Source organism: Saccostrea echinata, unplaced genomic scaffold (genome assembly GCF_033153115.1).
Source record: "Saccostrea echinata isolate AGI-Se365-2 ecotype Australia unplaced genomic scaffold, CSIRO_AGI_Sech_v1 ptg000030l, whole genome shotgun sequence".
In the NCBI taxonomy this organism is placed as follows: Eukaryota; Metazoa; Mollusca; class Bivalvia; order Ostreida; family Ostreidae; genus Saccostrea; species Saccostrea echinata.
This window is the reverse complement of record NW_026889779.1, coordinates 29,300,414-29,325,298: the sequence shown is the minus strand read 5'-3', so window position 1 is coordinate 29,325,298 and position 24,885 is coordinate 29,300,414. Positions and strand designations below refer to the sequence as shown.

General features: G+C 34.1%; 1 protein-coding gene across 3 annotated transcripts in view; it reads left to right on the top strand.

Annotated features, from left to right (window-relative positions):
• Nucleotides 1–18,716, top strand: part of LOC133197659 (uncharacterized) — a 29,621-nt gene extending 10,905 nt beyond the window's left edge. Inside the window, exons 6-8 of one of the 3 annotated variants that reach the window (XM_061333784.1) lie at nucleotides 16,650–16,793; nucleotides 17,142–17,284; nucleotides 17,537–18,716. In XM_061333784.1, coding sequence (XP_061189768.1) covers nucleotides 16,650–16,793; nucleotides 17,142–17,284; nucleotides 17,537–18,659 — 1,410 coding nt within the window. In that variant the 3' untranslated portion in view covers nucleotides 18,660–18,716. The remainder of the gene's footprint in view (nucleotides 1–16,649; nucleotides 16,794–17,141; nucleotides 17,285–17,536) is intronic. The other 2 variants (XM_061333786.1, XM_061333785.1) reach the window with 2 other exon arrangements.
• Nucleotides 18,717–24,885: the final 6,169 nt, after the last annotated feature.

The following is a 24,885-nucleotide window of genomic DNA, read 5'->3' as shown; positions in this document are numbered from 1 at the left end:
CATTCAAGATATTTTTATCAAACTTCATATGCTGATAAATACTGATAAGAGCTTTGTAACTGCATCAATATTTTTTACCTTGACCCTTCCTTTGACCTTGACCTCACTTTTCTTAAATTAGTGTTTAGGTCAGTTTTAAAGATACCATTCAATACAGTGTTATCAAACTTCATATGTTAATACATACTGATGAGAGCTATTCAACTGCATCAACATTTTTTTACCTTGACCATTCCTTTGACCTTGACCTCAGTTTTCTTAAATTAGTGTCAAACTTTATATGCTGATACATACTGATGTAATCTATTCAACTGCATCACTATTTTTTTTACCTTGACCTTTCCTTTGACCCTGACATTACTTTTCTCAATTTGTGTTTAGCTCAGTTTTAAAGAAAACATTCATTAACAAGGAATTATTTTATCTCGGAATAATTATTTTCCCTGGAATTCACCTTTTTCCTGTTGATAAATTGTAAGGTGTCCTAATACCCTTAGTTACTTGAAAAAATTTCATTTGGTAGCCTTGTGACATTTAAATGTAAGTGATCATCTATGACTTAAAAGGAAAAAAAAATTATGTTTATATGACTTTCATTATGTTCTGTATTTTCTATTTTATCAATGTTTTTATCTATCTTTATTTTTTTTTTTAATATTTGTATAACTTTATTATTGTTATTCAATCTCATAATACAAGTCCAAGATTTACTTCCGGTAGAAGGGGGGGGGTAGCTTTTCAGTGAAAAGCTAACCCACCTTAGTTTTTCAGTGAAAAGCTAACCCCCCTTAGCTTTTCACTGAAAAACTAACCCCCAACGTAAAATCCAAGTTTTCTTCCATCGCTGGCAGAAAATGAAATTGCAATCCGTAATTCCTCTCCGTAAACGGTAAATTAAATCATTAGAAACATCGTAGAAGCGGTATTCATCAAAGGTATGCTTAAAAATAAAACGGAGTGAAGCCTCAGGTAGGGCACTGCGAGTTACCGAATTCATCGCGAAAATACACAGGGATTACGATCGAGACGTACAGAATCCTGACTGCTGTCGCGGCAGTTTATAAATTCCCTGATAAGGAAGTTACAGTAAGACATATATCCATACTGTGAAGCGTTATTTACATGACAAATTCCAACAAAACGACATCCATTACTCCTGAAGGTGGCGTCTCCGCGTCACTTCCGTGTTTGTGACGTCATGTTCTCTGTGTGCACTGAGAGTGAAAATTGATCGGCGGATCATGAATTAGGTCCTATAATTCTATGATTTAGTTAGGTCTATAACCGCAAATCTTATCAGGGGAGGAAAGTAAATTCATCCCTGCATGATTCATAAATTACATATATTGTTGTATATGATTACACACTTTTTTAAATCCGATATATTTAGTATTTTCTGAATTTTACAGGTACATGAACAATAAAATCTATATAATAGATCTATACAGGTATAATCATGTTGAGCAAGTTGTATTCATTCGTTGATTTGATTTTGTTACAGCTGTTGTGTTGTGTTTTTTTTTTTTTTGGGGGGGGGGTGTACATGCATGATTTTTCTTTCAAATTGGTAGTTGGGAATTTTTCTGTAGTTCAGTTTAACTTTACAGGCATGTAGCTTCGGGGAGGGGTGGATGGGGTAGGGTGCAGTCACTCCCCCACTTTTACCAAACTTAATAGCCTTTTTCTTTTGAAAATGTTCATAGCATTGCCGACCCTCCTTTTTTTGTTGTAGTATCACGATGTAGTGAAATCGTCCCATGGTAATGTATTAATAAAATTTGGTTTTGTTGAAAAAGTTGGAACCTAACCCCCCCCCCCCCCCCCGACTTTCTACCTCCCCCGAAATTGGTTTTTCGAGTGTGGACAATTTTTTTTTTTTGTTTTGCTTGTCAAAGATTTAGTATTTTCTGAATTTTACAGGTACATGAACAATAAAATCTATATCTATATAATAGATCTATACAGGTATAATCATGTTGAGCAAGTTGTATTCATTCGTTGATTTGATTTTGTTACAGCTGTTGTGTTGTGTTTTTTTTTTTGGGGGGGGGGAGGGGGGTTGTACATGCATGATTTTTCTTTCAAATTGGTAGTTGGGAATTTTTCTGTAGTTCAGTTTAACTTTACAGGCATGTAGCTTCGGGGAGGGGTGGATGGGGTAGGGTGCAGTCACTCCCCCACTTTTACCAAACTTAATAGCCTTTTTCTTTTGAAAATGTTCATAGCATTGCCGACCCTCCTTTTTTTGTTGTAGTATCACGATGTAGTGAAATCGTCCCATGGTAATGTATTAATAAAATTTGGTTTTGTTGAAAAAGTTGGAACCTACCCCCCCCCCCCCCCCGACTTTCTACCTCCCCCGAAATTGGTTTTTCGAGTGTGGACAATTTTTTTTTTTTTTGTTTTGCTTGTCAAAGATTTTTCTGCTAAGTTGTCAAATATGTTTTTCTGGCTACCCCCTCCAAAAAACAATATTACTTGTCTGCTTCGTAGATAATGATTGCAGTCATACACGCCTTTTTTATCAAAATCTTTTGAGGTCAATTATTTTACATTTATTCTTTAAATAATTTCAATATTTACCGACCACGAAATTCTCCACTTACCAAGTGAAATTATACTTCAAGGTGTTCAAGAAAAATTAATTTGTTATGCATTAAAACGCAAATTTTTTTGGGAAAATTTCTGGATCCGCCTAGATGTTTTGCCACAGTTAAAAAGCTCAAATTCAGTGTGCAAATCTTGCAAGTACATAAAAAAAATGACGTAGATTTTACTGTTACGTCATAGAGCAGTGCAGGCTTTCGACATCTTCATAAATCTACAGCAAAGGGAGGGATCTGAGGCGGATAAAGCAAATTGAAAGTTTGGAAGAATCAAGACAAGAGATCTAGAAACCGTGAAAGATATTATAAAATCAATAACAAGAATCAATAAGTATAATTCACTGATAGGAATTCTTTTAATATTATTAATATACTTAATGATTGAAAATGCAGATATATGTACTTAACGTTATAGCATTTATTCTATTAATAAAAACTGGATGAAGAGGATGGGTGTCCAACCAAAGGATCTCCTTTTTCCATCTTAAAGGATTTGTGGCTGTCAACGATTGGGACCGTTCATTTAATACTAATTCTATTTGTAAATAAGATGTTTCTCTTCAGTCCATTTTTCTCTTGAAAATAAATGTAAATCCTATTTTGTTTCAGTGATCCTCCTAAGTCATCATTCGATCCAAAGAAAGTACTGCATTAAAATTGTGTGTGTGTGTGTGTGTTTTAAGAAAAAGCGTATGGTATGTGATACTGCACGGAAAATGGGAGGGGTCTGACCCCTCCCCCCATTTTAAAGGATTTTTTTTCCCATTTACGGTATAAGAACATAATAGAGCTTTAATCATGCATATAAGGCACGGTATGATTCTGAACAATAAAAAAATTAAAAACAATTAAAAAAAAAATTTTTAGAAAAATTCGGGGAGTATGATTTTTTCGAGGTAAATAGGCTTCAATACATGTATTTATATTCCCCTCACTGTACTTGCTTGATTTTCTTCTTACTGCACTGCCGTGCCATATTCTGATTTCTCATCGACTGGACAAAAACTTCACGGTTTCCTCTATCTTTTATTTTGAGACCTTTACTTGGTCCCATGTTTTCAAGAGAAACTTGCATATGAAACAGTTGGAGGAATCAAAGCATAGCACGCATGAGATATACTCTGATAATTTGGAGCAGGAAATTGAAAGATGGATCGTGAAGTGTAGAAACTCTGGAATACTGGAAATTGACTTTTCTGATCTTACACAACTTTTTCCGAATATAACACCATATACCGGACCAGTTACTGCTTATTAACATTCCAACAGGATCTTGCGTTTCAATAATCATTTCAGCGTACTATATCAGTAGTATTCCTCTGGGAATTTTTATAATTAAATTTCTATGTAAAGTCATAAAAAATTACCTTGGACGGCTATAGTCGAGTACTCATTTCATTTTCAAATAAATATCAGTAAACGACAGTTCTTTTATTTGTTATCAATAAGGAATTATTCTAGCCAACCAATCAATTAATTCCCAATATGTACTGTACCTATGTACTTTCGTACACGTTCTGGAGGCCCCCCCCCCCCCCCAAATTATTCTGCCAATACACAATATATCATAGAAAACATAGCTACTTTATGTTTGTGCCAAGTCAATAATCACATGTAAGGATTTTTTTTTTTTTTTTTTTTTTTTTTTTTTTGCTTATCGTTTGCTTGATAGCAACTGAATGTTTTTGGTTCCCCCCTCCCCCCAACTGAAATAGTTTCCTACGGCCTGAAGTGCGACTTAAGTATTATAATTAAATCAAATGCTATTGTCACATGGTTTGCCTTCTAGGTATTTCCTTAGATTTGCATCATTTATTAACTCATTAACTGTGCTTTAAGCATTCTGTAGTTTACTGTAATTTCAATTTTGAGGTGAAAATAAGAGATCAGTAGAAACAATGAGCACCTAGTTTAAAATATTCCAGTATGGTACTGTTTTGTAGCAATCGTATCTTCTCGGGTCTTTCCGGCAAGCTCGGAAAACGTATCCGAGGTTTTTTCCGAGTTTGCCGGAAAGATCCAGGAAGGTACATGTAGTAAAACAAAAGTTAGTTATTTGTTATAATTTTAGAAATACAGTGTAATTTATCTCTACAGTCTTGGCATCATAAGACCTAAGTTAGTGTTCATTTTTGTGCTTCTACATAACGCAAAACTTCAGATCATATATAGATGATGAAACAAAATTGATATGGTACAGTTTTACATGTGTATCAACAGTAGTATTCCAAGAATGTCCTACCGTGAAGTCGTACATGCGTATTCTAGTAAAAATGACTAACGTAGTTGCTAGCGCTCGATCTTCTCAAGTCAACGGTTTCTGATCCACTCCGCTCCACATAAACCCTTGACCGAATAGACCAAGTTTGACAGAGTTTACTATTCGCGCCTTCTAGTAAGATTACACATTTTGAACTGGACTGACCTCTGCTATTGACCAATCAGAGTAAGCGAATTAAACAGAGAATACTATACACTATTGGAAGTCTGTAATAAATTCAACTAAAAAGCTGAGACAAGCCTTTAACTGAGTTATTTAATGGTAATGACGTAAAACTGGGGTGTATTTCTATTTACGATCTAGTTTCAGGTTTAAAAAAATAACAATGTTTTTGATTGGCTCATGCAAACTTGAATGAGGCCAATCAGAGAGCGCATTTCTAACCAATTCTAGTCTATTGTATTTCTGGCAAAAAGGAGTACATTTTCCAGAGCTGTTATTCATAATTTTGTTTATGTTGTTTTACATTGGCAAGTCATGCTGAGTAAATTTAGGCAAGTTTTGGCTATGCAACACTGCAATTACTTGAGTTATAATAATTTGGTATGTACTGCATAGTGATCTTTTCAGCTTTTGAAGGAATAACGAAATTTGATTACAAGTATCTACATACATGTTTAAAGGGTAAAAGCAGAAAAAGAGACAATGCTTTCAACAACAAATTTCGTGCATTCTAAAACTATACCTAATTCTCCATATCAAATACATGTATATAGGTTTGTTTTCGTAGAAGTTCAGAAATTCTAAATGCGAGAAGAGGGTAGAAATTGGAATAAAAGTCACAGCTATTAAACTACAGTCGGAATTTCCTATAGCGAAAATCTCGTTATTGCAACAACCTCCTGAAGCAGGTTTTAGTAACAGAAACTGAAAATATATTTTCTAATTGCCTAGGTCTCCATATACATTCTCAAATAAGGCGGTTAAGCTTAGCGTGAAATTTTAAAACGAAAAATAATTATTGCATGTGATCAATCTCTATTTCTGGGGCCTTTCCGAAAACCGGTGTTAAGAAGCCTCCATGACAATTTTAACCCCACCCTTTCCATAAACATTGCAATAAATGCAGGTAGACCTCTTATCTGTAGAGTCTGGGACTAAACATCATTGAATGTCATGATATTACTTAAAATATACTACAGAAGAGACAATAAACTATATGTCTATCCAGTACTATGATAAATGGGACCGTCTCCATTTTGCATAAAGGATGATGTGCCGAACGCCCCTCGGTAAATAAATATTCGAATTTTACACTTTTGCATAAACTAAATCTTTCATATATGGACTGCTAGAAATACCATTTTCACCGAAATAAGATACATGTACATTTTTCTCTCTCGGCTGGTAAATGTACTAGTATTTTATTAAAATCTAGCTATACAAGATAATGTATATAGATTCGAGGTGTTTTTCCGAGGTCTACCGGAAAGGCCCGAGAGAATGTGATTGTGTATGTTGGTTATACACAGGTATAAGGTATATGGTGATCCATCTATATGTAACAATCTCATTAAAAGAAAGAAATGTAAACTTGATGACTAATAAAATTATCCAATGATGTTGTCACAACGCAGCTCCTTTTGCAGTGGTTCGATAAAAGATCAACGCAGTTGGATAAGTAGGTAAGAATGAAGGAATTTAAACACAAACAGAAAACAAAGTTTTTCGCCTTTTTAAAATTTATCCGACAAAAGATTTCAATTTTTAGATTCAGTTGAAATGTTCCTGCATGCAAATCCGAACTAAATTATGGAATTTGAAATATTGAAATCAACTATTGTTTAGACATATATCAACTTTCCTCAGACATTCCCATCCTAAAAACAAGGGGGTTGGGGTGGGGGGGTGGGTGGGGGTGGGGGGGTTGAACCCTCTATTATACAATTGACAAAGAAAGTGTGTGAATAGCCGAAGAATGGTCGACAAATATAAACTAAATATGGATCATAATACATTGTACAATACGGATCGTAATACATTGTACAATACATGTACAATTTTCTTTGAAATAATAAAAATCTCAACAATTTGCTACAATATTTGATAAAAGTATTTAATTTTTTGTCTATGAAATGGCAGGCATGCATTAAAGAGGGCAAAAGTGGTCATTTCCCCACACTAAACCAACATTGTTTTGAATGACTGGGTCTTAGCTCCACTTCTTTTAAGTCTGCGTAAAAATACAGATTTTCGAATAATTCTGAAAAATATTTAAGTCCAGTATCACAAATAAAATTTTAGTGCTATTTACTGTTATGAGTTGTGTGTTTGAATGGTAAACGTGTCAGTCAAAATGGTACTTCGGGTTTTTATTGCTTGACTTTTCCATGGAAATCACATTTTTCTTTCTTTATCAAAGCAAAATTTTGCTAAGAGATACTTTTGCACTGTATTTCATATTCATTGCCTATTAATAATAAGAATTTTTACCAAAAGACTTACTGGTAGTTCAAGAATTAAATGTGATTTTTATATTAAAATCGATGGTAAGGGCATTTCTCCCTCCTTATCTACCTGTGTTCTTTGTTCGTCTGATTTTTTTTTATATTTTAAGAAATGCATACCTATGATGCAGGATGAGCTGAAATATAATTGACAAGTGCTTGCAGGGGATAACTGTTGGTCATGTCAAAGAAAAAAAATAGAGAGAGAGAACAAACATTGTATACGCACAGTATATACGAGGGTTGTAAGAGAAGTTCGCGGACAAGTTCTATAATTGTGAGCGCGTTATTTGTATGAAACCAGTAAAACTGCAGATTAAAACTATACGTATTTTCCAACAAATATGTAAAGATTCGGTGTTTTCCGACGATCCTTAAAAAAATATACAGCTATATTATTTAGATAAAACATGCTTCACAGAGCATGTCACTTTTTTCGCACGTTTACATTGAATAGACATTTTTTGAAATTAAAAGTTGCACTGTTGTAGCGCATAAAGATTTATAATATTTCACCTATCGCTACAATATTCATGAAACGTCATTTGGCGAAAATTTGAATTAAATTGGAGGGGATATGACTGTTTTATCGCTAATTATAGATGATCAATGTATAAAAACAAAGTCAAGAATGGGAACGTCATTGAACGTCTTGGAGCATCAAACTATTGAAAAATTATGTGTGCAGACAGGGAAATGCCCAAAAGAGACTAAAATGTTTTAAAATGATTCTTGGGATTGTCTAAGGGTACCTAGGACCAAAGTATTCAAAAGGTTGTAACTTTATAAGAATGGAAAGATTGACATTTTTGATGATCAACCCCTGTGATACCCCAAAACCTCATAATCGCACGGACGTTGCGCCCATGGATTTTGAATTGTTCCATACCTGATCGCTCCAAAAACGGAGGCCGCCCAGACATTAAGATCTCACTAATGTCCGACACACCACAAAAGATGTTTTAGAAAATAAAAGTAACATGTCTTGATGTAGTTATTTAATTTTTGAGTAGGAAAAAGACATGGAAATTGTATAGAATGAGACATTTTAAACTGTGATAAAGATTGACAGCTTTGGAATTAGGTTGTCGCGTCACCTAACGTCAAAAATAATGTCAAGTGATTGCTCCGTGAACCGTATGACCACAAAGAAAAATTTTCAAAATTTTAGTAAATGGACCTGATTTTTTTTACAGACTAATAAACAAAAGATAAGAATTTAATCAAACATATATCATTCTTCAAAGTACACAATAAATTTTCCGTAAATCAATGTGTCCGCGAACTTTTCTAACAACCCTCGTTTATAGAAAATATAAAATAAGTTAGATGCCCCGTAAACGTTGATTAGGTAATTTTTTTTCCATATCGTTGACAACCAGAAACATACATACCCAAAGTATGGGATATAAATATTCTTTTACTTGCAAGTCCATAAATAAAATTATAAACAATCAATATAATAACTGCCTGTTCACTTCTTCATATGATGGGTTTTGGCTTGGACTCGTGGAGGAAGACGGTCGCAAAAACTTCCATCTTATCAAGATGACCACATCAAAGGAATCCGGCCGCATGATCAAACACATGTCCGACATGCACTGCAACACTGCTTGAACATATTGACTGATTTACCTAAAAGTTTTTTGTGAAACAGAAAAGGGGGGTAAGTAAATAGATATGTATGAAATCCTGATTTTCAACACCATACATGTAGCTGCGTGACCATGAAAAAAAGAGAGATCGATTCAAATACACTTGGGCTAGTAGGGTTACCGTAATTTTTTTATGCTCGCCTCCATCCCATTTCGTAGCCAAATACAGGTATATACTAAAACAATGCAAGTCTACCCTTCTTTTTGTGTTATAAATTATTTTTCTAATAAATAGTGTGATTCATGCAAAAAAAATAAATCACACTGTAGGTAATGATAATTATTTATATTTATATCAAGAGAAATGCATACACCTGACAAATGTCCCTCACCCACTTTTCCTTCTTTATTGCAATTAGGTAAGAAATGCACTCAAGTTAAAATTTTAAAGTGGCAATAGCAATGAAAAATATAGTCACAAAACTTCATAATTGGTGAAATACTGTGGCTGATCCGGAAACGGGAAAAAAGGGGGCGCAGTTCCGAAACTTTTTGACAAGCTTCTTACTAAGGAATCCTTGAAATCTTCCATGTTTCCTAGGGGAAAGTATTTAGCTTTATGAAGTCAATAACTCTTCATATCATTCGGGACCCAGACCCCCGTCCTACCCGGTAACAACATATTTCACCTCAAAACACATTTCTCTGGTTGATTTCTATGTCATAGTTCACTATAAAACAATCAAAAGTCACTAGAATGGAACACAAACAGTCAAAGAGACATCTAATTGATTTTTTTACGTGGCTCAGATAAATGTAATTGCATTTAAAATATTAACTTTCGGAAATTACACAATTTAGAAGTGTAAAATTCTTCTTTTATCGAAATAATTGATACTTAGAAATGATTACCGGGATCGTCCTGTTTTTTATAATCTGGTCCAACAACATTACTTCATTTTTTTCACGAAAGGGGGGGGGGGGGTTCTAGTGAATATACTGAAGAACTGTATTGTATATATACTTGTAATGGTCAAAGTTAAGCATTATTTTTTATACCACTTTTTTATGTATCATAGTCTCCAGCATTTTAGACAGTATCATGTTATTCAATCCACTTTTCTCCAGCATTCATCCTAGATATTATCGTCAAATTATTTCTAAATTAAATATTCTCACATCTGTGTGTGAAGTTGTTTTACTTTATATGTAAAAAAAATTATGTCAAAATTACCTATGGAATAAACTGAGAGAATATACAAGTTAAAAAGTTAAACAAACAAAATTAACAATCGAAAAAAAAAAATCAAAGCTGGGGGGGGGGGGGTTAATTCGCCTTTAAAATATGCTCCAATTTTATCTAGATTTTAAAATAATATTTTTCTTGTTATGCGCCTATCTGCATGTACATTTTATTTTACATCGTGGCATATACAGACAGACGATTTTAACCGGTACATGTCAAATCTTCAGAAATAGAGATATCAGGAAAATAGTAAAATATTGCAAACCCCCCTTCTTTGGCTTTCCATCACCTATCGACTAGCTGCGTCCTCTGGACCTTGAAAGCTGTATGACGTAACAGTAATGTTAACGTCATTTTTTTGGATGTACTTGAAAGATTTGAACACTAAATAGGAGTCTTTAAACGGTGACGAAACATGTGGGTGGATCTAAGAACTTCAGAAATTTAAGTCGGTTTTATTGTTCAACCCTTTGGAATTTCTTGAAAATCTTGTAGTATATCTTAGTTACATATGTATCATTTATTTAAAAAAAGGTTACTTTATTACATTTAGATGGTAAAGAAGCAAGCGCCCAACCAATTATTAAAAAAAAAAATCATGCATATATGTGCAATCTACCACCGGATAAAACAGTTCAAAATTTCAACAACAACAAAAACCTGTAAAAATGGCAACAACAAAAAATCAAATTAAACAAATACAACTTATTCAACTTCATTACACCTCATTACCTGTTATATCATAGATCTAGATCTACATCATTGTGCAGTACCTGCAAAATACTTCTACCGATATTAACTAGGCCTAGTGTGATCTTGAACAATTTATTTATAAAGCAATGCATGCATATATATTTTTTTACTCAGCAGAGCAGCTTTTGCAAATTTATATAGAGATTAATTCATGATCCGCCGATCAATTTTCACTCTCAGTGCACACAGAGAACATGACGTCACAAACACGGAAGTGACGCGGAGACGCCACCTTCAGGGGTAATGGATGTCGTTTTGTTGGAATTTGTCATGTAAATAACGCTTCACAGTATAGATATATGTCTTACTGTAACTTGCTTATCAGGGAATTTATAAACTGCCGCGACAGCAGTCAGGATTCTGTACGTCTCGTTCGTAATCCCTGTGTATTTTCGCGATGAATTCGGTAACTTGCAGTGCCCTACCTGAGGCTTCACTCCGTTTTATTTTTAAGCACACCTTTGTTGAATACCGCTTCTATGATGTTTCTAATGATTTAATTTACCGTTTACGGAGAGGAATTACGGATTGCAATTTCATTTTCTGCCAGCGATGGAAGAAAACTTGGATTTTACGTTGGGGGTTAGTTTTTCAGTGAAAAGCTAAGGGGGGTTAGCTTTTCACTGAAAAACTAAGGTGGGTTAGCTTTTCACTGAAAAGCTAACCCCCCCCCCCCCTTCTACCGGAAGTAAATCTTGGACTTATATTATGAGATTGAATAACAATAATAAAGTTATACAAATATTAAAAAAAAAAATAAAGATAGATAAAAACATTGATAAAATAGAAAATACAGAACATAATGAAAGTCATATAAACATAATTTTTTTCTCCTTTTAAGTCATAGATGATCACTTACATTTAAATGTCACAAGGCTACCAAATGAAAATTTTTCAAGTAACTAAGGGTATTAGGACACCTTACAATTTATCAACAGGAAAAAGGTGAATTCCAGGGAAAATAATTATTCCAAGATAAAATAATTCCTTGTTCATAATATTTTTTATCAAACTTCATATGCTAATACATCCTGATGTAACCTTTTCAACTGCATCAACAATTTTGATCTTGACCTTTCCTTTGACCTTAACTTAATTTATTTTAAATTAGTGTTTAGCTCAGTTTTAAATAAACCATTCAAAATGTTTTTATCAAACTTAAATATGCTGATATGTATTTTTGAGAAGTATTCAACTGCATCAAAAACATTTGACCTTGAACTTTCCTGTGACTTTGACCTCACTTTTCTTAGATTTGCATTTTGCTTAATTTTAAAGAAACCATTTAAGATATATTTATGTAAGTTTATGCACTTATATAATTTGGCGAGAATTTATCATCTATATCAAACTTTTTAGATTTCAATTTCAATTTTAAAGAAACTATTCAAGATATTCTCATTAAATTTCATACACTAATACAAATTTTCATGTTGCATTACTAATAAACCCTCGGCGGGGCATTCATGTCCTATGGACATATTTCTAGTTTATAATGTCAAGAAAGATAGCTATAAAAACCGATACGGAATAAATTGTAAGCGATATTCAATTTTAGTGATCTCAAAATCCTTGCTAATAATGCCAAAATTGATTCCTAGCTAAAATTTTGCTTAGACGGTATGTATTTTTTTTCAAGAGCCCTTTCAGCCATTATTGACGCACTCAACAAGGTACTGGTCTCCATTTAATTATAACCACCTCGTGGTAGCTAATGCCAACCAAAGTTTTCAGTAAATGATAATGTGCATTTACAGTTTAATTCATAAAGATATTATTTTTATGGATTCTATATACATGTATAGCCTATATCTCTACTTTTTTAATTGAAATGCCTTTAATTTAAACAACAATTCTTTATTCACGAAGTGAATGGGATTGTGCATGAGTAAGGCACAGCCTATTTTCACTCTCTCCCTACAAAGATTGAGGCCTTTAATTGATATACCAGTTGTAAAGGAAGAATAGAGAACAAGGTCTTTTATATTGCTATAATCATGAACGTAAATTAACCTATTGAAAAATTCTATCTGTAGAAATTTAATATCATGTCTAAGACATGTTCTCATGAGTGCTCTGTGTGATTAAAGAGCTGCTCTTGAGGAAGAAAAAAGAAAAAGGAAAAAAAACTCCTCTCTAAATTGTCACTTTCATTGGTAAAAGTGTTTTCCTTCTATCAACTTTCTGATAACTGCCTTAGATAATACACTATTTGTCAGTTTGTATAAACATACTTATTTCTTGATGTCTGAGAGTTTTAAACACCCCACAAGGCTTTAGAGTCTGTATGCTGGGTAACAGTTTGAGGGAAGTGTTTGACAGAAAGGGATTATTGACATACAAACAAACCCAGCAGGCAATCAGTGTAATGTCCTATCTGTCAGGTAAAACTATATACAGCTTGTTAGTGTTTTAATATAAATAAGGAAAGCTGAAAAATTAATATGCTTTGATTGATATCTTTTTTTGGCCACCTTTCCTTATAATGGTACCAGTATACCTGGTATGTATATTATCATTAAGGGGAAAATTATTTCAGTAATTCTTTTTTTTTTAATCTGCTTTGGGAATCAATGTTCTGCATTATAATACATTGATCACTATTGGATAGGCAACGGTCTATGATAATCTTTTTTTTCCAATACCACTTTTTTTGCGACTGGATCGATTTATTAAATTTTTAAACCTGTCAATTTTTGATCAACCAGTCTATCCATTGAGCAATTTATAACATAATCATGATTATCATAACATAAGTTGTCATATTTATCATTTGAGAACCTAGCTGTAGAAAGTTACATTTATTTAATTTATTACAAAAGTTTTAGTCACTATAGTTTACTATAATTAGAAATTTAACATGCCCATCAGGCTATTTACCAGTCCATGGATGTTGATGTGTTTGCTTTGCTCGGACTGTCATAAATTGTGTCAGCTACCTGTAACTCTGACATCGGAAAAATCTTTAATAATTTTAATGAGGTGTTTGCATGAATAGCTCACTTACAAAGAAACCTTTCAGTGTTTTTGCCTGTATATACATGTGGATTGTACAGATTGTTTGAAAGAACATGTCTGTCTTTCAGCAGTGTTTGGGGTGATAAATCAGACCTTACAACACCTTGGAGTAAACAATTATACCTATTAATATCATTTATTTTTCTCATCTTCAAAGTATTCATTGATATGGATCACCTCAATCAAATACACATGTACCATGTAAAAATGGAAGCATTATTCAAAATCACATAAAGCTAAAACTGAGACAGTTTCATGTTTACTCATAGCTATCTGCTGAAAATGTAAACTGCACATACATATATTTAGACATAAAGATCGAGCTGTATCATGTAGACTTCACTTTGTTCACCAGTAATGACAGGATAAGTTATCTCCCTTAACAGAGTAGCACTAGTTTACAAGTTTAGAAGTTAAGCTACTTTTCTCCAGTTCAGGACCTTGGAATCCAGTTGATTAGGGAAATAGCGGATTAAATAGTGCACCAATCTGTCTGTTCATTAAGGACCAAAGGGCTGGGATTACACTTAATTACATGTCTTTAGAAAAGTTAAGGATTAAATATCTATTGTGGTTCATTGATATGAAACTCAAGAGAGTATGGTGTTTTAATTATCGTTAAAAAGCCAGGTAAGGTACTTATTTGACTTGAGTGGTTTTGAGAATTCAAATGCATGTTATTAACTTAAAAATGATGGTAATGAACTAAATGCCATTTGATTATATTGAATAAAATGTACCTGGTAAAATGTTCATGCCTCAAGATCAAAGGGCATATTATTTATAGTCAGACTGTTATGTGTGTTGACAACATTTACTTTCAAACTGGTTGTAGCTTTTAATCAATTTGATATACGAGGGCTGTTCAGAAATTATTGAGACATTGTGTATATTCTTCTTTCTAATGAACGTTTTTTGATGAAAATTTGCATATACGTTTGACAAACACTAAGAATTAATAAAAGCAAGAAATATTTTTAAAATATTTTATTTCTTCTTTTCAATGGTATATTTATGTGTCAATGGTAGGGGGTACCCAGCGCAGTCACGAAATCAGATATTGAAAATATGTAACACCAACGACCAAACTCCTGGTGGACCCATAGTAAGAGCGAAAATAATTCCAATTATGTATATAATTTTTCAATTTAATTTTTACATCATTTTGTGCAAGTTTGTTAGAATTTCGATCAGAAATATGGAGATCATTAAAAAATTTAAGCACGGTATAGCAATCTGATAACGACGACAAAACAGATTTTGACGTCAAGGCGGAGCAGCAAGCATACCTAAGATTTTGTGTAGCGGTATTGAGAACTGTTGTCCAGACTAAACAACCTGCTAAAACAATAACAATGCAATAAAACATGTCTAAGGGTTTATTTTTCATTGGTATATTTTTTCTTACAGATACTTCAACCAGAGTAAAAACGACCATCAATTATTACGGACTAAATAACATTGACTCGTGTTGCATAACTCGGTACTGCATAATACTTTGTCAACCTGTATATGACACTTCGTGTATATTTTACACTGGGATAGCAACAGCACACTTTATTTTAATTATTTTAAAGAATCGTTTAAGAATTAATAGTATAAGAGACAGTTTGAATTCTGGAATGCTATATGTAATGATAGAGAAAGTAGATTGAACACTTCCTGATCATTTCACAATGAGAAAATATCGGCTGGCGTGTCGTTAAAATGACATAGTGATGCTGCTCCAGGTCAATAGACATATGCTTGTTTATAATTTCACCAGAACTTGTTTAATTATCCTATAAATTAGAAATGTTGCACAATTGTTTTATTTGTTCTTAATATAATATGTTGATGAAATTTCATGAATTTATTCCCGTCCTTTGTGGAGTAAAAGTAATTGTCTCAATAATTTTCAAACAGCCCTCATATATTATTATATATATCCCCACAAAGTTTGGCATTTGTATATCTATCCATCTGTTTTTGTAGCTGTCTGTCTGTCTATCTGTGCATTGACTTTATAGAAAAGGTTGCCTGACCTGAGGCTTTATCTTAATTTTTACCCAAGGATATTATGGTAAATTGAGGGTCACTTGCAGAAAAAAATGAAAATCTGTGTCCAGTCCATAACTGTTTAACAGAGAAACAAAGCTTCTTCTTCAAAGATTGGTATTACCCTATGGGTGTTCCAGAGCTGACAACCCTTGCAAATTTTGCGCAAGTCTTATGGTTTTAAAGTGTAAAAAATACCTTAGATTTCTCTATTTATTCTTTCCATTTCTGTTTCTCTCCATCAATAATTTGAAATACCAGAATTTTTATAGATGTCCACTTTCAGTTTTCATTATATTTTATAAGAAAAAAAGTCATAATCCTTATAGCGCTTGCTTTTATTGTCATTGTCCATTTCTACTAACTTGTGATTTAAATCATTTTAAAGTAAACGAAATGAAAAATTCTCATGCAGTCAGGGGCCTAGGCAGCCCTGAACCCCCTCCTTATGATTTTTTATTCAATGATGTTGGCATCTCTGATGTTACACAGTGTGATTATATTCTAACAAGGCTACAAGGTAGAAAAGATTTGAGATGTAGTAATTCAGAAAGGGGGATGTCATTTTGTAAGCCATGTTCACTGTTAATAAATTATGTCTAGTTTCATACTTCAGGCATATTAGATATTCCTTGTTAATGCCAGTATATTCTGATTGCTTTGTAGAGTAGTGTAGCTGATGAGAAGAGATATCTACAGTCAGCCAGCAGCTCTCAGAGTTCTCGCTGGAATACAAGCAGTCAGGGACTCAGACTAGAGAAAGAATGGACAGATCTGGCCAACTCTAGATCTCTTAAAAGGAATTCAGAGGTTTGTGCATGAATTATTTTAAAAAGAATCCTAAACTTTCTGTGATATTTAAATGCATAATCTCTAATGCATCAGATGTAGAACGTGGAATTTTGACCCCATTTAAAAGTGTAGTATTATTTTGAAACATTCTCATAGACAGAATTTTGCATAAAAGATTATTTTTATTGTTAATATAGATTAACAATTTAAACTCATGGTAATTTAGGAATAGAAATTTTGATATATTCCTGTACAATATATAAAGATTTGACTTATTTATATTTATACATGGTTGTGAATATTATAAAAATTAATTTTTTGATACATATATATAAACTTTACTGCTCTGTGTTTTACGATTTATAGATAGTATCACACAGAGTTGACAGGATGTATTTTATGACTGGTAACTCCATTAACATCAAGCCCAAGTATCACGTGGATGATGAGGAACTGAAACAGCTTCGAGAACTCTCCAAATCCAGACAGTCCTCACGGCGGCAAAACCGGTAAGCTGACAGTCACTGGACCTATTTAATATTTCATTTTATTGTTTGCTGTAATGTGGTTTATTTTTTCATTTGTGATTTCATTCAGACTTTCATTATACAGCAACAACTTCATTCTATCACGTAATAACTGGTTTCATGTACATCTTATCATTCATTGTTCTAATTGTTTCTGATCTTTCTATGTAAGTACCTGTGACCTTTCTGACTTTCTCTCTTTCTCCATCCTCTCACTTTCCCCTCCCATATAAGGTGTGCTCATTTCATGGAACCCTGTGTTGAAGAGGAATCTGTGTGTCCAGAGCCTAGTGTAATAGAGGAAGAAGAAACCATGGGTTCTGAAGATGAGTTGAATCAAATAGCACCCAATATCAACCACAGCAAAAATCATTCTGTTCAGTCTATGGTTCTGGAGGGCACTTCAGAAAAAGATTTAGAAATACAGAAAGCATCACAGAATCAATATGAAGAAGTCCCAGATAATGTTGAAGATGAAGGAGGATATAATATGAGGACTCCTAACTTATTACAGAGAAATACAGGCTCAGTGGTGAGCAGTTCTGGTGACCCTGAATGTGGGCAGCAATCTGGAGACATGAAGATTGTGAGTCCAGAGGAAGGAGAAGTGATTGAGCAAGAGAAGGAAACTGACCAGGATGTTGTTTATGATGGAAGCTCAAAGAGCATGAGAAACAATGCAGACGAGGTAGATGAGAATTTGTTGAAAGACCCATCATCAGAATTTGTAGAGTCTAATGATACTACAGACCTGAAATTAAAACCATTATCTCCAAATCTTAGTCATATTAGTAAGGAGTCAGGAATTCAAATAGATCAAGAATTTAATGAAGAACTACCATCACAGGAGCCTTCGGAACCAAGAGATTCTGAAAAGGAGCACGAATGGGAAGACAGGATCAAGTTTACTCACTGGATTGTAGATTTTGATGATGTGTCTGTGGCTGATCTGTTGGCTCACGGAGAAAAGAATATCATTGGTGAATGTATGACAACACTTCTGAAGGATTTCTATGCTGGTGTGAAGAAACCTAGGTTTGAATACAAAACAGGAATTCAATTTCAACAAAATCTAAAAAAGAAAGTTGTAAAGAAACCTAAAATATGCAAGAACAAGGAGAAAGGACCATGTATAGAAACACCAGTAGCATGTAAAGAGGGGACATATTTTAAGAAGTTCCCAAACAGGAAAGCCAGTCATCATGGCTACAACAGACTCCATCAGATGCCAGTAAAATGTGGGTGTAGGGAGAACAAAGGAAATCTGAACAGTGATTTGTTTATTGAAGGGACCCCTGTTCCTATCTATAAGTTAGTTGATGATACAATGGAAGAATTCAAGCTTCATTACTTGTAAAAATGGTTTTTCATAAAATTTATTACTAAGTAATATATTTTGCAATTTTACCAATTTATTTATAAAGTTTATTGAGAATTGAACTGTTTTCTGTCTGTGTGTATTAGGGTCATTCATATGCCTATGTGGTGAGTACCTATCATTTCTGTGACATTACCCTGTAACCTGTATCCAAACTCTGCCTGGGGAAGGGCTGATATTTAGTTACATTACAAAACCCATTCTGGTATATGTGTTTATACCTATTGATTTATATGACTCTAATCATATTTAAAGTATTGAGTAGATGTTTCATATGATACTTCTATAGCAATCCTTTCCTAATAAAGCTATAACATGTACTACTTTGCTTATTAAATATATTGGTAAAATTACAATTGATTAATCTGTCAGTTAGGTATACCAGTAGCTCATATGATGATAATGCTGATTTTTAGGAGAATAGAGTTCAAACCTTATGAGGTGTTACCTTGATTTAAAGGGCTGCGGAATAATATCGATATTCCGGTATATTGTGATTCGTTAACAAAAATATCATATTGCAATACATTTTTCAGTACCGATATTCCTGCAAAATGTTTGGGTTTAAGATTTTTAAAGTAAAATGTAAAATTTAATACGTAAGAAATGTTTTCAATCGTGCCAAACAGTATAAGGTTGTTGTATGGTTGCATTTTGTTGCAAAACTGTAGTGAAATCAACAAGAACTTTCTTGTGACAACATGTTTATAATAGTTACATGCATTCTGCTTACAAATGGAGGATTAAAACAAAATTAGAAGAAGCATTTTAACTGTTATTGAAAATATTGCAATACTTATCGCAATACAGATAAAAATATCGCAATATATTGCAATACGAGATTTCCAGCCGATACCCAGCCCTATTGATTTATCTACCATTTCATAACATATGATCCATTTTTAGCTCACCTGAGCTGAAAGCTCAAGTGAGCTTTTCTGATCACCCGTTGTCCGTCATCCGTCCGTCTGTCCGTCCGTCTATAAACTTTTCACATTTTCAACTTCTTCTCAAGGACCACAAGGCCAATTTTAACCAAACTTAGTACAAAGTATCCTTGGGTGAAGGGGAGTGTAAATTGTTAAAATAAAGGGCCAAGTCCCCTTACAAGGGGAGATAATCAAGAAAAGACAAAAATATGGTGGGGTCATTAAAAAATCTTCTCAAGAACCACTGGGCCAGAAAAGCTGAAACTTATGTGGAAGCATCCTGGGATAGTGTAGATTTTAAATTGTTAAATTCATGACCCCCGGGGGTAGGGCGGGGCCACAATAGGGAATCCAAGTTTTACATTGAAATATATAGGAAAAATCTTAAAAATTCTTCTTCTCAAGAACCACTGGGCCAGAAATACTGAAACTTTTATGGAAGCATCCTGAGGTAGTGTAGAATCTAAATTGTTCAAATCATGACACTCAGGGGTAGGGCAGGACCACAATAGGGAATCCAAGTTTTACATTGAAATGCATAGGAAAAATCTATAAAAATCTTTTTCTCAAGAACCACTGGGCCAGAAAAGCTGAAACTTATTTGGAAGCATCCTGAGGTAGTGTAAATTCTAAATTGTTCAAATTATGACACTCAGGGGTAGGGCAGGGCCACAATAGGGAATCCAAGTTTTACATTGAAATATATAGGAAAAATCTTAAAAAATCTTCTTCTCAAGAACCACTGGGCCAGAAAAGCTGAAACTTTTATGGAAGCATCCTGGGGTAGTGTAGAATCTATATTGTTCAAATCATGACCCCCGGGGGTAGGGCGGGGCCACAATAGGGAATCCAAGTTTTACGTTGAAATACATAAGAAAAATCTTAAAAAATCTTCTTCTCAAGAACCACTGGGCCAGAAATACTGAAACTTATATGGAAGCATTCTGGGGTAGTGTAGATTCTAAATTGTTCTAATCATGACACCCGGGGGTAGGGCGGGGCCACAATAGGGAATCCAAGTTTAACATTGAAATATATAGGAAAAATCTTTAAAAATCTTCTTCTCAAGAACCACTGGGCCAGAAATACTGAAATTTATATGGAAGTTTCCTGGCGTAGTGTAGATTCTAATCATGACCCCCGGGGGTAGGGCGGGGCAATAATAGGGAATCCAAGTTTTATATTGAAATACATAAGAAAAATCTTTAAAAATCTTTTTCTCAAGAACCACTCTGCCAGAAAAGCTGAAACTTATTTGGAAGCATCCTGAGGTAGTGTAAATTCTAAATTGTTCAAATCATGACCCCCAGGGGTAGGGCGGGGCCACAATAGGTATATTAAAAGGGGGAAATCTGGTAAAGAACAGCATGGCCAAAGTTACTCAGGTGAGCGATGTGGCCCATGGGCCTCTTGTTTAGCTCACCTGAGCCGAAAGCTCAAGTGAGCTTTTCTGATCAAAATTTGTCCGTTGTCTGTCGTCGTCGTTGGCGTTGTTGTCGTTGTAAACTTTTCACAATTTCATCTTCTTCTCCAGAACCACTGGGCCAATTTCAACCAAACTTGGCACAGAGTATCCTTGGATGAAGGGGATTCAAGTTTGTTCAAATGAAGGGCCACGCCTTCTTCCAAGGGGAGATAATCATGAATTCATGAAAAAATTAATGCCATCATTTAAAAATCTTCTTCTCAAGAAGCACTGTGCTTGAAAATATGAAACTTATATGGAAGCATCCTCAGGTAGTGTAGATTCAAGTTTGTTCAAATCATGACCCCTGGGGGTAGGGTGGGGCCACAATGAGCGATCAAAGTTTTATATAGGAATATATAGGAAAACTCTTTAAAAATCTTCTTCTCAAGAACAGCAAAGCCATGATTGGTCATATTTATATGGAAGCATCCTCAGGTAGTGAAGATTCAAGTTTCTTCAAATCATGACCCCCAGGGGTAGGGTGGGGCCACAATGGATGATCAAAGTTTTAAATAGGAATATATAGGAAAACTCTTTAAAAATCTTATTCTCAAGAACAGCAAAGCCATGAATGGTTATATTTATATGGAAGCATCCTCAGGTAGTATAGATTCAAGTTTGTTCCAATCATGACCCCCAGGGTAGGGTGGAGCCACAATGGGCGATCCAAGTTTTAAATAAGAATACATAGGAAAAATCTGTAAAAATCTTCTTCACAAGAACAACAAAGCCATGATTGGTCATATTTACATGGAAGCATCCTCAGGTAGTGAAGATTCAAGTTTGTTCCAATCATGACCCCCAGGGGTAGGGTGGGGCCACAATGGGTGATCAATGTTTTACGTAAAATACATAGGAAAAATTTGTAAAAATCTTTTTCTCAAGAACAGCAAAGCCATGTTTGTTTTTTTTTTAATGGGTGCATCTTCAGGTAGTGTAGATTCAAGTTTGTTTAAATCATGACCCCCCAGGGGTAGGGTGGGGCCACAATAGGCGATCAAAGTTTTACATAGGAATACATAGGAAAAAGCAAGCCTTTTAAAATCTTCTTCTCAAGAACAGCAAAGCCATGATTGGTCATATTTATATGGAAGCATCCTCAGGTAATGTAGATTCAAATTTTGTTCAAATCATAACCCCCCAGGAGAATAGAGGGGCCATAACAGGGGATCATAGTTATACAAAGGAATACAAATGATTTATCGATAAGAATTGTCTTCCTAAGAACAGCATTAGTTGTCATATTAATTCAAAAGCATCCCTTTGAAGTATAGATTCAAGTTCAAATTAACCCCCCCCCCCCCCCTCGAACCACTTTTATATCAAAACTTTTCAAGACTGAACTGATTTCTGCTTTTTCCTAGCCAGAGTGCTCAGGTGAGCGATGTGGCCCCTGGGCCTCTTGTTTTACCAACTTGCAACTTGAAGTCAGTCAACTTACTGGTAGTATAAAGAGTCTTTGTCTTTTATTAAAAAGTTGGTACATTGCTTTGCAAAAAAATGGTGACTGGATTTGGATTCAACATTCATTCAACATTCATGCCTATTCTATTTAATAAATACTTGTTACTATTAATCATTTCAAATGTTTGAGCTTCAGTTTGCCTATTGGTTGGTATCCTCATGAGTTTTTGTCTGTTTTGCTTGCTGTACATTGTTATATAATCTTAGTAATGATATCATGTTGAATATCAGTGAATTGCAATATAGGTACATTCATGTCTATTAATTTTAAGATACTATAATAAAGTTTTAAGCGTATAACAGATTTACATTTCATTGAATGGTGTATATTAAAATACATAAATTAATGTGTTCTCCTATTCTTTTTTCCTGCTTTATCTTTTTTCTTCTGTCTGTCTTACTCCTTGTGTTTCCATAACTTCTGGCTCCCTTGCCACCTCCTAGCAACAGCCGGCAGTCAAAGCAAGGACACCACTCTCAGTTAGAGGACGATCTAAAGGTATTGAAAGCAGTTCTACAAAATTTATACATGTATCATAGTCACTGTAAGTGATTTTTCATGAAGTTAGTAAACCATTTTAATTTGTGAAAAGATGAAAGCTTCATTACATAGTGTATATTCATATTTGTTCAAATCATGACCCCTGGAGCTAGGGCAGGGCCACAATGAATGATCAAATACATACTAAGAATATGTAGGAAAAATCTTTTAAAAATCTTTCTCAAGAACAGAAAAGCGAGATTAGTCATATTTATATGGAAGCATCCTTAAGTAGTGTAGATGTAGGTTTATTCAAATTATAATGACTTTGGAGGTAGGGTGGGGCCACAATATGTGATCAACGTTACAGTGACTCTGGTGAGCACTGTGGCCCATGGGTCTCTTTTTTTTATGGTTGTTCACTCCAATATTGTTCTCCTGTAGGCGCTGACTGTGAAAGAAGGAAATGGAAACATTGATTCAAATGGAAATGATGGTAAGAATAATGAAGTCATGATTTTAATTTCATATTATTTGAAACTTAATCCAGTTATGGTGATGAATATTTTCCTTTTTTTATAGGACATGAAAATTCTAGAGAAGTAAGTATACATGCAATTTTATTACTAAAAGTGTACTTTTAGAGTACATTTAGTAGTGGTGTGAACATGATTTTATATAAAAGACTATATATTTATGTTGAATTGTTGTTTTAAAAATGTTTTTTCAGAACTTTGACAGCAGTGGACAGAAGAGTCCGTTAGCAGGCTGGTCACTGACTGATAATCCTGCAGTGGAACCAGACACAGACCAGAAAGAAACCCTTAGTCGTTTGTCACTACATGACGACACACAAGAGAAACCCCCATTAGAGGAGGAAAATAGTGTCATAGACAATGCAGACCAAATCACAAATGGTGAGGATGATGGATTTCATGAAGAGGATGTGGAAATGAAAGGGAGAGCTGATGGAAGGCAAGGAGAAGAAGATGTGATAGAACCTAATCCAGACCCCAGCCCAGAACCAGAGCAAGAAAACACTAACCCAGAAAACAGTGCAAATACTGAAGCAGAAGAGGATAAGTGATACTACAAGTATATTGTACACTGTGATTCTTAAAGCCTTAGAGTCTGTGATGGAACTGCACCCTTTATTTCATAATCTGCTTCTCTGGTGGGGGAGGGTGGGTATGGTGAGCAAAACTGAGGATGCAGAGGGTGCTTTTGTTAATCTTCATTGATTATTTATTTAATAGTATAGAGATATTTTAATTATACATGTATTCTATGTGAAAAATCTTAACTACAATTCCAGATAACCATAGTGCAAAAAAATTTAACACCATTGTATATGTGAGGGGTTGTCCTGTTCTTTTGGACAAGCATAAAAAATTCTTTGTTTGCAGTTGCTGTCCCACAATTTCTAGAGTGGGTAGGTAGGGCCATCTTTAAAAAAATGTTTGCTTGTTATCTCCTGACTCAGGATTAAAAAAAAATTGGGTGGGTAGATAGGGACAATTTTTTTAAAATTCAAAATCACCTGCAAACGTGAAGTTAAAAATAGTTATCAATGAATAAAAAAATAATTGCTTCTTGGAGGTCAAAAAAAGTTATGAGTCAGGAAACAGTCGGCAGAGGACAAACAAACAATTTTTTAAAGATTGCCTCGATATAATTTTTTAAAATATGAAAATAAATCAATTTTTCTTTTCACATTTCATGGATTAAGGGTCATAGGTATACGATTAAGAATTTTCATGAAGATACTGAAAAGTGTATGTACCTGCATGCTACACTTAATTACCTAATTTTAGTCTAACGTGCAATATGTAAAATTCCATTGTATCAAATTTTAGTGTTGTG